The 14,916-nt window shown below is 40.1% G+C and overlaps 1 protein-coding gene and 1 pseudogene across 3 annotated transcripts in view; one reads left to right on the plus strand and one right to left on the minus strand.

Annotated features, from left to right (window-relative positions):
• DLGAP5 (DLG associated protein 5) overlaps positions 1-8,807 on the minus strand; it is a 41,789-nt gene extending 32,982 nt beyond the window's left edge. For all 3 annotated transcript variants that reach the window (XM_032621621.1, XM_032621622.1, XM_032621623.1), the window contains exons 1-3: positions 8,674-8,807; positions 5,803-6,041; positions 3,257-3,450 (exon numbers count right to left, since the gene is read on the minus strand). In XM_032621621.1, the coding sequence (XP_032477512.1) occupies positions 3,257-3,450; positions 5,803-6,040 (432 nt within the window). In that variant the 5' untranslated portion in view covers position 6,041; positions 8,674-8,807. The remainder of the gene's footprint in view (positions 1-3,256; positions 3,451-5,802; positions 6,042-8,673) is intronic.
• On the plus strand, positions 6,193-6,453 carry LOC116748502 (annotated as a pseudogene).
• Positions 8,808-14,916: the final 6,109 nt, after the last annotated feature.

Below are 14,916 nucleotides of genomic sequence, written 5' to 3' on the forward strand. Positions count from 1 at the left end.
ATGTTTAAGTTAATAACTTCAAAACTTACCCATATTTCTCAATGAGGAGAGAGAAGAAATTTCAAAGCATATTTTCCAAGTATTAGGATCCTCATTAATGTGATTAGCTAGACATATTTAAAAGGGGGTAGATGAACAAACTAGAGTATTAGGATCTTTTGTTTTCTGTTCATGAAAAGACACTGTACAGCTTACTTCCCTAGCTTTGACAATTTGCCTTCAAATCTCATGATTATACACCTGTCCATTGTCAGTAAGAAAATGGAGACCTAATCCCAAAATGTGAAAAAAATTTAGCATGAGAAAGACCAATTAAAAAATTATAAGGTATTTATCAACTCTGTAAAATTTCTTAAGAAACGTAATCAGGGACTTCCCCAGTGGTCCAGTGGTTAAGAATCCACCTTCCAATGCAGGGGACATGGGTCTGATCCTTGGTTGGGGAACTAAGATCCCACACGCCACGGCGCAACTACGCCCGTGCGCCACATCTAGAGAAGCCCACATGCAGCAACGAAAACCCAACGCAGCCAAAATTAAAAAAAAAAACAAAAAACCCACAACGATGTGTCTCTTGTTCCTCCTACGTATATTTTAAAGATATTTTAAAATAGTTGTTTACAGTGTAGACCAATGATTGTTATCTACATATTCCTAAAAAGACAGCTTAAATCTAATCCCTTCCAAGAGGTCTTCTTCGATGTTCCTCCGAATATAAACAATCTATCCTTCCTCTAATATAAAGAACATATTTATCTGTATCTTTCCACCATGAACTACAGTTTATTAATTTTGGTCTCTTCTACAGTGTCCTAAGATCATACAGAGTAAATAAATCAAAGATCTGTCAAATGAATCATTGAGATTCATGAAGCCTAGAAAAACAAGCAATATCTTCGGCCTTTATATTATTCAGTTCTTATTTAAATCAGGAATGAGTATACAGTCAATGAGATCTTTTATACATATCTTTAAATAGCAAATCAGGGATTTCCCTGGTGGCGCAGTGGTTAAGAATCCGCCTGCCAATGCAGGGGACACGGGTTCGAGCCCTGGTCCGGGAAGATCCCACATGCCGCGGAGCAACCAAGCCTGTGCGACACAACAACTGGGCCTGTGCTCTAGGGCCCGCGAGCCACAACAACTGAGCCTGCATGCCATAACTACTGAAGCCCGCGCGCCTAGAGCCCGTGCGCTGCAAAGAGAAGCCACCTCAGTGAGAAGCCTGCGCACCACAATGAAGAGTAGCCCCGGCTTGCTGCAACTAGAGAAAGCCTGCACAGAGCAACGAAGACCCAACGCAGCCAAAAATAAATAAACAAATAATAATAAAATAAATAAATAGCAAATCACCAGTGACTAGCAAGTTTACAAATCCAACTGATCTGTTCAAACTTCATCCTTCCTGATTCACTAACCATTCTCTTTAGATCACCCCTCCTTTAGCTTCTATCCTCCATTTTAGCTCTGCTGCCACTCTGACCAGTCCTTTTCAGCCTATCACTGCCCACCTAAAGGTATTCTCTAGACCTCACTCTTTCATAATTTTATGTACCCTAATTGGAATGGTCTCATTTAGTCCTACAGCTTAAGTGTCCATTCATACTCCCAATATCATATCCAAAATCCACATCTTAGCATGGATCCCCATCCTGATTTCCAAATTTTTATTCCCAACTGCCTGATGTCTAGATGGCCCAAATAGGATTTTTTTTTAAAAAGGGTATTAATATTCACCCACTAAAGCTTTTCTTGCCTTCCTCATCTCTTCTAGCAGCAGCAAAATTTGTATTATTGATCAAACTATTATCTTCAGAATCATCATCTTATCTCTAACTTTTCAACTTCCTCCACCCCTCACATCTACTTGGTCACCAGTCCTATCAAATTTATCTCTTAAGATGTCTTACATGGCACCTGTTAGAATGGCTATTATCAAAAAGACAAGAAATAATAAGTGTTGGTGAGGATATGGAGAAACAGGAACCCCTGAGCAGTGTTGGTAGGAATGTAAATTGGTGCAGCCACTATGAAACACAGTATGGAAGATCCTCAAAAAATTAAAATTAGAACTACCATATGATCCAGCATTTCCAATTCTGAGTATTTATCCAAAGGAAATGAAAACACTAACTCAAAAATATATATGTATCCCCATGTACGCTGCAGCATTATTTACAATAGCCAAGACTTGTAAACAACTCAGGTGTCCATCACTTGAGTGAGGTACAGGGTAGGTGAAATGGGTGAAGGTGGTCAAAAAGTACAAACATCCAGGTTTAAAATAAGTAAGTCCCGGGAATGTAATATACAGTATGGTGACTACAGTTAATAATACTGTATTGTATATTTGAAAGTTGCTAAGAGAGTATATCTGAAATGTTCTCATCACAAGAAAAAAAGTTTTGTAACTATGTGTGGTGATGGATGGTAACTAGACTAACTGTGGTGATCACCTTGTAATGTATACAAATAATGAATCATTATGGTGTACACCTGAAACTAATATGTCAATTATATCTCCAGGAAAATGATGTCTTAAACCTATTTCTTTTTTTGTTTTTTTTGTTTTTGTTTTTTTGCGGTACGCAGGCCTCTCACTGTTGTGGTCTCTCCCGCTGTGGAGCACGGCTCCGGACGCGCAGGCTCAGCGGCCATGGCTCACGGGCCCAGCTGCTCCACAGCATGTGGGATCCTCCCACACCAGGGCACGAACCCGCGTTCCCTGCATCGGCAGGCGGACTCTCAACCACTGCACCTCCAGGGAAGCCCCTATTTCTTCTTTTTAAACAAATGTCTCAGTCCACTTATCTCATCTCACCTATTCTATAAAGAATATTCACAATATAGACTCACAACTGGTCTTCCTATCTATAAATGCTTCCCTTTCTAGACTATAATCCTCAAGTCCAGCCTAATCTTCCCTGAGTATTACTCTGATAATGGTACAACCTCGTTTATAAACCTCCCTTGACTCTCCATATCCTAGAGGATAAATGCCAAATACTTTGGTATAGCATTCACTCTTCAGCCTGGCTCTACCAGCTGTCCTAGTTTTATCCAATCTCAACCTAAATATAGCTACATCAAGAGACCCTGTTTTCATCTTGTGAGTTACTGTTATGTCATTCTCACCTCCTACCAGCTAATTAAATGAATAAAGGGACTCAGGGGAAGTGGTTATTTTAGTCATCTAATCTCCTAAAGAAAATTCCAGTTAAAAGGAATATATATCAAGTTAGGATACTAAACTTACCTTTTTTGGCTCAGCTTTCACAGTACTCTGGTTTGAGAAAAGAAAACAAGGAATATCAGGTCTATAAAGACCCACTTTAAATACTCCTCGTTTAGCTTTCTCTCTCTGCTCTTTCAATTTTTGAAGCTGCTTTTCTTCTTTGTATTTTTGGAGCATTTGTTTTCGTTGATCACCTAGAATAGTTTTCACTGACTCTAAGTAGGAAAAAGAAAAAAAGAAAAATACAATATATAAAACATTTCAGATAAAAAGTTAGGCAAACAACTTCTAACTTCAACTGTTGCTAAGAAATGCTTTTAGTAACGTCTTGTTAATTCCTTAGCACTTCAAGTTATTTCCACCCCTATTTTAAAATTCCTATTTCTTTCACCTTCATTTGTTCAAATATATAACTGTTTACTATGTACTAGGCATGTATTACTTCACGTTTAAATTAACTAGCTTCTATGATGGTCAGCCTCCAAGCTGACCTCCAGCGATTCTCACCTCCTGGTAGACATGCCTTGTGTCATCCCCTCCCATACTGAATAGGGCTGACCTGTGTAACCAAGAAAGTACTGTGGAAATGATAGAGAACGACTCCCACAACTGGGTCATTAAAGACATCGCAGCTTTTGTCCTGCTCTCTCTTGGATCCCTTGCTCTGGGGGGAAGCCAGTGGCCACGTGGAACCTTAAGGAACTCAAGCGGCCCCATGGAGATGTCCACATGACAAAGAACTAAGGCCTCCTGCCAAAAGCCAGCATCATCTTGCTGGTAATGTGAATGAGTCACCTCAGAAGCAGATCCTTTACAATAATCAAAACAGGGACTTCTCTGGTGGTCCAGTGGTTAAGACTCCCAATGCAGGGGGCCCGGGTTCAATCCCTGGTTGGGGAACTAAGATCCACATACCACAACTAAGCCTGTGCACCGCAACTACTGAGCCCAGGCACGACAACTAGAGAAGCCCATGTGCCGCAACTGAGAAGCCCATGTGCCGCAGCTAAGAAGCCTGCGTGCCGCAACTAAGACCCGGCGCAGCCAAAATAAAAAGACAATGTCCTTATAATGATGGCCCTCAGGGCTCTATGGGAGCTAAGCTGTTTGCCTTCTCTAGTCATGCTTACCTACTTGCTTTCTCTGGAACATACCAGACCCCCTCCCACCTCCAGGCCTTCGCAAATGAGGAATAAAAGATATTCTAATAGCATATTGACAAGGTTAAATTTTGTTTGAAAGACTTTGGTCGAGGAAAGAAGCATTTGAGAGGGTATGAGTAGAGGCAAGGAGACAACTCAGAAGGTAATGTCACCTCTTCTCAGACAGAAAATGTCTAGTTCTTCCTTCAAAGGCCATCCTATATAATCCTACGACCCAGTGTTCATTTTCTCTGAACTCCTAAGAGATGTTATTCTTTACTCTATCCCCCTCAACCACCAACCCACTTCCTTTGACCTTCAAACATAAACTGATCACTTCATCTCAAAAACAAAAAAGTACCCTACGACACTCTAATCCACTTCCTTTCTCTCACTTTCCTTTAGAATCACAAAAATGACAAATCTGGAAGAAATAGTTTAGCTCAACCTCCCCTTTTACAGAAGCAATTAAGCTGAATATGTTGAGTGTCTTGTACATGTCACACATTACACTGGTTCTGGAAAAATGATAAAACTGAAGTAGTGAACACGTAAAACAACGTGACATCTCATTTCTTTCTCTATAAAACTTTTAAGACTTCATCTTTCTGCCATTTCTTCACAATTTATCCTTGCTTTATTTCACTGCAATCTAGCTCCTAGTGCCTGCTATATAAACACAACTAAATAGGAGTCCAATAAGTCCTTCCGATTAAATGCATGTTATTTCCCAGTTCTCTTCCTTCTTTTCTATAGCATCCCTTGCCTTCTAAGACAGCCATTTTTATTATTTTTATCTCTTGCTGAGATCATTCTCTTTTCTGGTTGGTTCTTTCCCTACTAATTACCCCAAATCCTTTTGGGCAAACTACAGGGATGAATCCTTTGCTCTTCCCTCTAAGAAGAGCTCCCATTGGCAAAGTACCCTTACTTCATGGATACTTCAATCAGTTCTATTTCTATGTCCCTTATCAATTTATCGTGTCAATATTTATCTTATCCAAGCTCCAGAAGTAAGAACTTTAGGATTCCTGTAAGGCCATATAGGTAAAAACTGTTATAATACTCCATAGGTGAATGGCTTTAGCCTAGCTAGGACGTCCACAGCCTTTACTTGAGTGCTTTTATTTGTGGGGGAGGGGGGCACACCAGGCAGCCTGCAGGATCTTAGTTCCCCCACCAAGGATCAAACCCGGGCCCCTGGCAGTGGAAGTGTGGAGTCCTAACTACTGGACCATCTGGGAATTCCTAACACAGCCTTTACTTGAAATAGACAGTATTTAGTTGTAGAAAACACCAAGTTATTTATTTAGAATGGCATTTCAAAACTCCATTCTTCTGGTCAGGGTTGTTTTTAACCTCAGGTATTAAACCAACTTTTATTCACTTTTCAAACACTTGAAATTACAATAGACTTTTACTTACTTGGCTTGACATCGGCCTTTTCTGGAACAAGCTCATGAGATATCTCATCTAATTCAAGAAGAATTCTACCTTCCAAGGTTGGAACGTTGACATCTTTCAAACCAAAGTGTCTATTGCGTTCATATTCCTTATGTCTGTTTTCTTTCTGAGACAGTGATTTCCTATGAGCAATTTTAGTTCTAATCATGTCGGTACTTAATTGCTTTCTGTGTCGACTGGCAAAATGTGATGAAGCCATCCTGTCAGGAAAAAGAGAGAAAGACCAACTTACATGAAATTTCATTTGATTATTTAAAAAGTTAGAATTCCAGTTCACCTCCCACCCCAGAGTCTTCTGAAAAAAAAAAATTAAAATACAGCTCTCTGGGCTCAGACCTAGGTTGTGGCAACATGGCTAAATGCACCAAGGTCAGAATCGTGGGTAAATACGGGACCCATGTTGCCTCCCTCAGGAAAATGGTGAAGAAAACTGAAATCAGCCAGCACTCCTAGCACACTTGCTCCTGTGGCAAAACCAAGATGAAGAGACAAGCTGTGGGCATTTGGCATTTCCTGCATGAAAACGGTGGTTGATGGTGCCTGGACCTACAACACCATTTCTGCCATCACAGTAAAGTCACCAGAAGACTGAAGGAACTGAAGGACCAGTAGAAGGCCACCATTTGAAACATTGCTAGCCTATAATAAATGGGTTAATTTACATAATAAAAAATACAAAATGGAATAAATATGTGACTGAAGAGTGGGAAGGAGGTTATCAAGAGATAAAACACTACAACCTATTTTGAGGTTCTGAACAGGAACTTGCTTGACAGATGAAGTGAAGCCCAGAAAGCTAAAGTCCAGAATATAAATAAGAGGGTCTAGGCTTACCATGGAGAGCACTGCAAAATAGAGTAGGAAGTAAAGGTGAAAATAGAGATATAGTATACAGAATAGTTTCCTTAACTTTCCCCTGGTGATGAATGCAGGCGGGCTGGCATTTTTTCTCAAGGCAAAAAACAAAACAAACAAAACACACAAGATGCCTATTAGGTAGGTAGGAATGATAAATAGGCAGTTAGATATACGAGATTGAGAAAAAGAAGGTTTTTTTTTTTTTTTTTTTTTTGCGGTACGTGGGCCTCTCACTACTGTGGCCTCTCCCGCTGCGGAGCAGAGGCTCCGGACGCGCAGGCCCAGCCGCCATGGCTCACGGGCCCAGCCGCTCCGCGGCACGCGGGATCTTCCCGGACCAGGGCACGAACCCACGTCCCCTGCATCAGCAGGCGGACTCCCAACCACTGCGCCACCAGGGAAGCCCAAGAAGGTTTTCAGAAATACCATGGTGATGCAGAAGGATAACCATATCAGTTTGCCCTGGTGAGGGCAAAATAAAATTCTTTTCGGCCATGTAAGAAATCATATAGTTTACTTGGCATATGCTCTTTTCTTAGAAAAATTCTTGGGAGTCCAAGAAAGACAATGTCATGGGTTCCAAGAAATCGCGGATCCAACTGAGGAAAAGAATAAAGGAAAGTGGAAAGTCTAAAGGCATCTCCTATACAGCTGGTATGGAGAACAACCAAGCCAAACTGGAGAAAGAGGATTGATTCTCCAGGGAAAAGTCTTACCAGCTTAAAATAGAAGGAGAAAAAAAAAAAAGGACGGAGGTCTGCCATTAGAAAGTTAGGGCAGGAATAAAGAAGTAGACATAGAGAATGGACTTGAAGACATGGGGTGAGAGGGGAAGCTGGGGCGAAGTGAGAGTAGCATCGACATATATACACTACCAGATGTAAAATAGATAGCTAGTAGGAAGCAGCAGCATAGCACAGGGAGATCGGCTCGGTGCTTTGTGACCACCTAGAGGGGTGGGATAGGGAGGGTGGGAGGGAGGCTCAAGAGGAAGGGGATATGGGGATATATGCATGCATATGACTGATTCGCTTTGTTGTGCAACAGAAACTAACACAGTATTGTGAAGCAATTATATGCCAATAAATGTCTATTTAAAAAAAAAAGATACAAGCACACTATACCTTCAACAAGAAGAGAATCCACTAGAAAAATGCAGATAAAAAAACTTCACAAGAAATGCAACAAATTAAAATGTTGTATTATTTTAGGCAATCAACAGAGTATAAAAACATGAGAATTCATCTGACCTGGATGCTAATAACATTCTCCTTTAAGGGCCCAGGGGAAGTGACAAAGGACTGTGCTTTTTTAATCAAGAACTCTCCTCTACTATTTGATTTGCCACTTCCCGCAAATATTAAAGAAAATTAAAATTACATACTAGGTATTTAAAAACACAGCATAGAACTATACACGGCAAATAGAGAGAGAGAGAGAACTAACACCGAAGGCATATTTAATTATCACCTAAACCCTAAAAGGTATTTAGTAAAACTGCCGTTATACAGATGAGGTAAATTAATTGCCCACATTTGCACAGCTAAAAGGTAGTGGAGCTGGAATCTTAAGCCAGGCAGCCTGGCTCTTCACACACATCTAAGTTCTCTTCTTTGGCTGACTGGAGTTTCTTCCAGCTTGAAAGTCTAGAATGCCTTAGTTTTGCTTGCCAAGGTTGTCAACCCAGGCGTTTTTAGTTGTCATAGAACCTGGAAAGAGCCACTGGAATAATGTTGGGGCCCAACGCCAATAACGCCCCGGTGGTGAAATGATGCTGCTACACAGATCATGGCAACAAATATTTACTCTTCCGAAGGACTGCGTCATCAGCTTCGGGAAGGACAGGTAACACGGTCCTAAGAGGAGCCTCCCCTGAGCGGCGTCCAGCTCGCAGCCGCCGGTCCTCCGACACTTCTAGACCTTCTAGAAGGAAGCGGACCAGCGCCCTCCCCCAGCTCCCCAGCATCCACCTACCTGAGGCAGCTTCTAGCGTGAAACCTCAACCAAACTAAAAGTAAAGGAACCCTCTGGGCCTGGAAGACCACCGCCGCCTCCGAAGAAGGAACGCCTACAAGGCTCGGCAAAATTCAAACTTCCTGCACGGAACTTCTGATTGGAGATATTTTAAGCAACACTTCCTGTAAAAGTACCCGCCTCTTCCCTTCGCCGAGGCTTGCGATTGGTTAGCTCCTTGCTATGTTTGAATTGATTGAAAGGTGAACGGACCGTTCAAAGGGTGGCTGTGAGCTGAATCAATAGGCGGGTCCGCGATGCGATATTGATGAGGCGGGGAGCGGTGGGAGCACTGGGGCTGGCGGGGAGCTACAATGACCGGCGGTTGACAGGGCGCTACGCCTGAAACCGCGGGGCCTCGCGGGTATCCGAGAAAAGACCGAGGAACTCGGACGGAGGAGAGGGGACTCAGAGTCTGAGTCCTTATTTGATTACATAAATCCAGCAGAGCTTATTGGAATATTTTCTTCACTTAACGTTTTAAAGAAAGGGCTTATTACCACATCAAATTTCTTCTTACATCTTTTACTGTTACCTTTCAGCGTTACCAGTCTTTTTTTTTTTCTCGTCCTTTTTTTTTCTTTTTAAATAGAGGTAAATTATCAAATACAGTGAAAAGCATAGTTTTTTTAGTATATGATTTGATGAGTTTTGCTAAATGTAAACAGCCGTGTAACCACCACCCAATCAGGATATAGAGCATTTCCATCACCGGTTCTCTCAAGCCCCCTTCCAAATTTCCCACAGCTTAGACAATCACTCTTCTGATTTCTATCACCTTAAAAATAGGAGTGGTAGGTACTCTTGTCTGCTTTCTTTCTCCCAGTGTAATGTTTTCGAGATCCATCCCTACTGTTACATGAATCAGCCGTTGTTTTTATTGCTGAAAAGTATTCCATTGAATAATTTGCTTATCCATTCTCCTGTTGATGGATATTGGATTGTTCCAATTTTTAGCTATTATATGAATAAAGTTGCTATAAACATTCTTGTACAAGTCTTTTTGTGGTCATGTTTTATTTCTCTTGGGGAAATGTAGGTGTGGAATTTTTTTTTAACTGAGCTCTAATTAACATACAGTATTAGTTTCAGGTGTGCAACATAGTGATTCAATATTTTTATACATTATGAAATGGTCACCACAATAAATCCAGTTACCATCAGTCACCATACAAAGTTGTTACAATATTATTTACCATATTCTGTGACATTTGTTTTATAGCTGAAAATGTTTACTTCTTAATCCCCTTCACCTATCTGGTCCTTTCCCTGACACTCCCTCCCTGGGCAACGAACAGTTTGTTTTCTGTATCTATGAGTCTGTTTCTTGCCGCGGACCAGCCGCAGGAAGAGGATTTCACCGCCCAGGGTCAGAAGGGAAGGGGTAAGGAACTGAAGCAGTACCGACGAATGGGGTCAGAAGGACCAAGACAACTGATGGTTGCAAGGCAAATTTTATTATGCTACAGTTGCAGATTATATAGACTAGAAAAAGGGAGGTTGGTTGCCAGATGGTGGTTTACATCATCTACAGACTGTCTCGGCTTCAAGGTTAACTTCCCTGGGAGAAAACCCATAAACCCGGAATCATCCAAAATGCAGGGGGGAGACAGCTTTGCTTGTCTTATTTTACATTCTTTCTGATTTCTGGGCCCTGGTGATTTATCTCCCATGGAATGAAACAAGGAGGCGAACAAGTAGGCACAGTCCCTTGGAGCAGCGGCGGCATGCCTGGCATGTCCGCAGCTTGCTCTCAAGGCTGACCGTTTCCCACAGTTTCTGTTTTGTTTTGTTTGTTTGCTTGTTTTGGTTTTTATATATAAATGAAATCATATGGTATTTGTTTTTCTCTGTCTGACTTATTTCATTTAGCATATTACCCTCCAGTTCCATCTATGTTGCCACAAATGGTGAGATTTCATTCTTTTTTAATGGTTGAGTAACATTCCTGTGTGTGTGTGTGAGTCTGTGTGTCTGTGTATACTACATCTTATTATACCACCGACGCATCCATTGATAGACATTTAGGTTGCTTCCATATTTTGGCTATTGTAAATAGTGCTGCAATGAACATAGGGGTATATATCTTTTGAATTATGTTTTCACTTTCTACAGATAAATATCCAGAAGTGGAATCGCTGGATCATATGGTAGTTCTATTTTTATTTTTTTATGGAACCTCCATACTGTTCTCCACAGTGCCTGCACCAATTTACATTTCCACTAACAGTGCAAAAGTGTTCCCTTTTCTCTACATCCTTGCCAATACTTGTTGTTTCTTGTCTTTTTGATAATAGCCATTCTGACAGGTGTGGGGTGGTAGCTCATTGTGGTTTTGATTTGTATCAATATTTCCCTGATGATAAGGGAGGCTGAGCACATTTTCATGTGTCTATTGGCCATCTATATGTCTTCTTTGGAAAAATGTCTATTCAGGTCCTCTTTTTTAATCGGGTTGTTTGTCTTTTTGATATTGAGTTGTATGAGTTCTTTATATATGTGGATATCAACCTCTTTTTGGATATATCTTTTGCAAATATCTTCTCCCATTCAATAGGTTTCCTTTCCATTTTGTTGGTGGTTTCCTTCACTGTGCAAAAACTTTTTAGTTTGCTTTTGTTGCCCTTGCCTGAGGAGACATATCCAAAAAAAAAATTGCTAAGACCAATGTCAAGGAGGATACTGCCTATGTTTTCTTCTAGGAGTTTTGTAGTTTCAGGTCTTACATTGAAGTCTTTAAATCTGTTCTGAGTTTATTTTTGTATATGGTGTAAAAAAGTGGCCCAATTTTATCCTTTTGTATGTAGTTGTCCAATTTTCCCAGCACCATTTCTTGAGGAGACTATCTTTTCCCCTTTGTTGTTCCCCATTCCCCATTCTTGCCTCTTTTGTCATAGATTAATTGACCATATAAGCATGGGTTTATTTCTGACCTCTCTATTCTGTTCCAGTGATCTATGTGTCTCTTTTTGTGCCAGTACCACACTATTTTGATTATTGTAATTTTGCAGTATAGTTTCAAGCCAGGGAGTGTGATACCTCCAATGAATAAAGTTGCTATAAACATTCTTGTACAAGCATGTTTGTGGGCATGTTTTATTTCTCTTGGGGAAATATAGATGTGGAATTTCTAGGTCATTCTGGGTATGCTTAATTTTATAAAAAATTGCCAAGCAGTTTTCCAAAGTGATTGTACCATTTTACATTCTCACTAGTGATGTTTAAGAGCTCACGTTGTTCCACATGCTTGCCAACGTTTGGAGTTCTCTTTAATTTTAACCCCTCTAGTGGTGTAAAATGGCATCTCATTTTAATTTTATAGTTCCTCAATGACTAATGATGATGAGCATCTTTTCATGTGCTTATTAACTATTTTTATATCTTGTTTTGTGAAATTCCTGCTCAAGTCTTTTGCCTATTTTTGTTTTTTTAATAAATTTACTTATTTATTTTTCACTGCTTTGAGTCTTCATTGCTGCGCACGGGTTTTCTCTGGTTGTGGTGAGCGGGGGCTACTCTTTGTTGCCGTGTGCGGACTTCTCATTGTGGTGGCTTCTCGTTGTGGAACACGGGTTCTAGGCACGCGGGCTTCAGTAGTTGTGGCACGCAGGCTCAGGAGTTGTGGCTCACGGACTCTAGAGTGCAGGCTCAGTCGTTGTGGCACATGGGCTTAGTTGCTCCATGGCATGTGGGATCTTCCCTGACCAGGTATCGAACCCGAGTCCCCTGCATTGGCAGGTGGATTCTTAACCACTGAGCCACCAGGGAAGTCATGCCTATGTTTTTAAAATTGAGGGTTATCTTTTAAAATTTGGTTGTCTTTTTAGTATTCAGTTGTAGCAGTTCTATCTATTCTGGGTACAAGTCCTTTTTCAGATATATGTATTTTGAGTATATTTTCCCAGTCTGTACATTGACTTTTTAAAATAATAAATCTTTAATTTTAGAATAGCTTTAGATTAACAGAAAAATCACAAAGATAGTAAAGTGAGTTCCGATATGCCCCACATCCATTTTCCCCCTGGTTACATTAGTTATGGTACATATTGTTACAATTAATGAACTGATACAGATACATTATTATTAACTAAAGTCCATACTTTATTTAGATTTCTTTAATTTTTACCCAGTGATCTTTTTCTGTTCCAAGATACCACATTATATTTGGCCATCATGTTGCCTTAGGCTACTTAGACTATGACAGTTTTCTTAGACCTTTCCGTATTTTTTGGTAACCTTGACAGTTTTGCGGAGAGTACTAGTCAGGTATTTTGTAGAATGTCCCTCAATAGGAATTTGTCTGATGTTTTCCTATAATTAGACTGGGATTATGGGCTTTGGGGAGAAACACCGTAGAAGTGAAGTGCCATTCTCATATCACATCAAGAGTATATCTTATCAACATGATTTATTACTGTTAATGTTAACCTTGATTATTTGGTTGAGGGAGTGTTTGCCAGATTTCTCCGGTGTAAAATTACTCTCTTTCCCCCTTATCCGTACTGTACTCTTTGGAAAGGAAAGGAAGTGTGGGCAGAAAAACACTTAAGGACTGAGAACATATACTCTATCTTCTTGAGGCACAAATATGAACCTAAAAACTACTTGTAATTATTCTGCATGGGAAATTTGTCTCTTCTCCCCCATTATTTGTTTATGCAATCACTTACATTAGAACTTGTGGATATTTATTTTCTACTTTGGGTTATATGCTAATACTACTTTATTTTGTTGCTCACATTGTTCCAATTTCAGCCATTGGTAGCTCTTTCAATTTGTTCCTCCTTCACTTGGACATGTCCCCATTGTTGTGGGTGTTTTGTTTGTTGTTTGCCTCTTTTTGTTTATTTGTTTTAGTATTACTTTACTTTCTGGCTCTACAATATGCTCCAGGTTCATCTTATATTTTCCTTGCCTCAGTACTAGAATGAGCCATTTCTCTAAGGAGCACTGGTTCCTCTTATTGGAGAATGGTACTAGAAACCAAGATCTGGACAGTAGGTGTGCTCCTTGCTACTAGGGAGTTTCTCAGCTGATAGGGTGAGAAAGTAGACTAACATATGTATATACAGATCTATAAATATTTCTATATGTAAACATCTGTACCTACATTAAGCTAATCATGAGTTCATGCTGATGTCTCCAACTCTAATCCATTACCACATGGATCATTCTAGCCTCCTCCCCTTGCTTATCTGTAACCTCCCACCCTAACAGTAGAAAACCTGGCTCTGTTGGTTGCCTTTGCATTTTCTTAGCATCACTGGTGAGCAGAGGGTTTAAGTTTGATGAAGTCTAATTTAAATTTTTTTCTTTTATCTTTCGTGCTTTGTTTCCTCTCTAAGAACTATTTGCCTACCACAAGATCATAACATTATTCTCCTATTTTTTTTTCTAGAAACTGGGTAGTTTTAGCTCTTATGTTTAGGTCTGTGGTCCATCTTGAATTAATTTGTGTGTGGTTATCTTCAATCTTTTCTCACTTTTTTAATACATTGTCCAGCATCACATGTAAATAAAACCCATGTGTATAGCTGTCTGTGGGAAAAGTTCCCCCTGCAAAGCCTCAGATGATTTTTTTGAGTTAACTATAACTAAAGCACTTTAGTGCATTAAGAAATAATAAAGCAAAGCATAACATATGGAAGGACACAGCATTGCACATTCAATCCGTTTAGCAGCAAGGGTGTGATTGGCAGCTTTGGTGAGAATTATTTCAGCTGAAGGATGGCGGCAGAAACCATACTGCAATGAATTAAAATTTCATTAGGAATTACTGAAACACAAGCAGAGAGTATAACTGAGGAATTAGCAGCTTTAGTGATGGGAAGGACTTTGAAGATCAGTGACTTGTACAAGATCCCACAGCTAACTAAGTAGCAGAATCAGGACTCAAACTGAGGTATTTTCATTGTCCTGGCTGGAAACATAGCTTGTTTCCATGTTGATTTGAGAATGGAAAGGGGCATAGGCTTTGGGGTCAAATGGATGACATTTAAAATTGCCACTTCACATTGGCAAGTTTTCTGCACTTCTCTGAATCTCCATCTCCTTATCTGCCTCTTAGGAATGTTAGGAAAATTAAACGAAATAATTAGTTCCTGTTCCGCTTCCTACAAGATGCTGACAAAGTAAAGTTACTAGCTCCTTCCCCCAAGATCAATCTCAGAGGAGCTACAGAGAGAAAACAAAAAACAAAAAACA

Source organism: Phocoena sinus, chromosome 2, assembly GCF_008692025.1.
Source record: "Phocoena sinus isolate mPhoSin1 chromosome 2, mPhoSin1.pri, whole genome shotgun sequence".
Lineage (NCBI taxonomy): Eukaryota > Metazoa > Chordata > Mammalia > Artiodactyla > Phocoenidae > Phocoena > Phocoena sinus.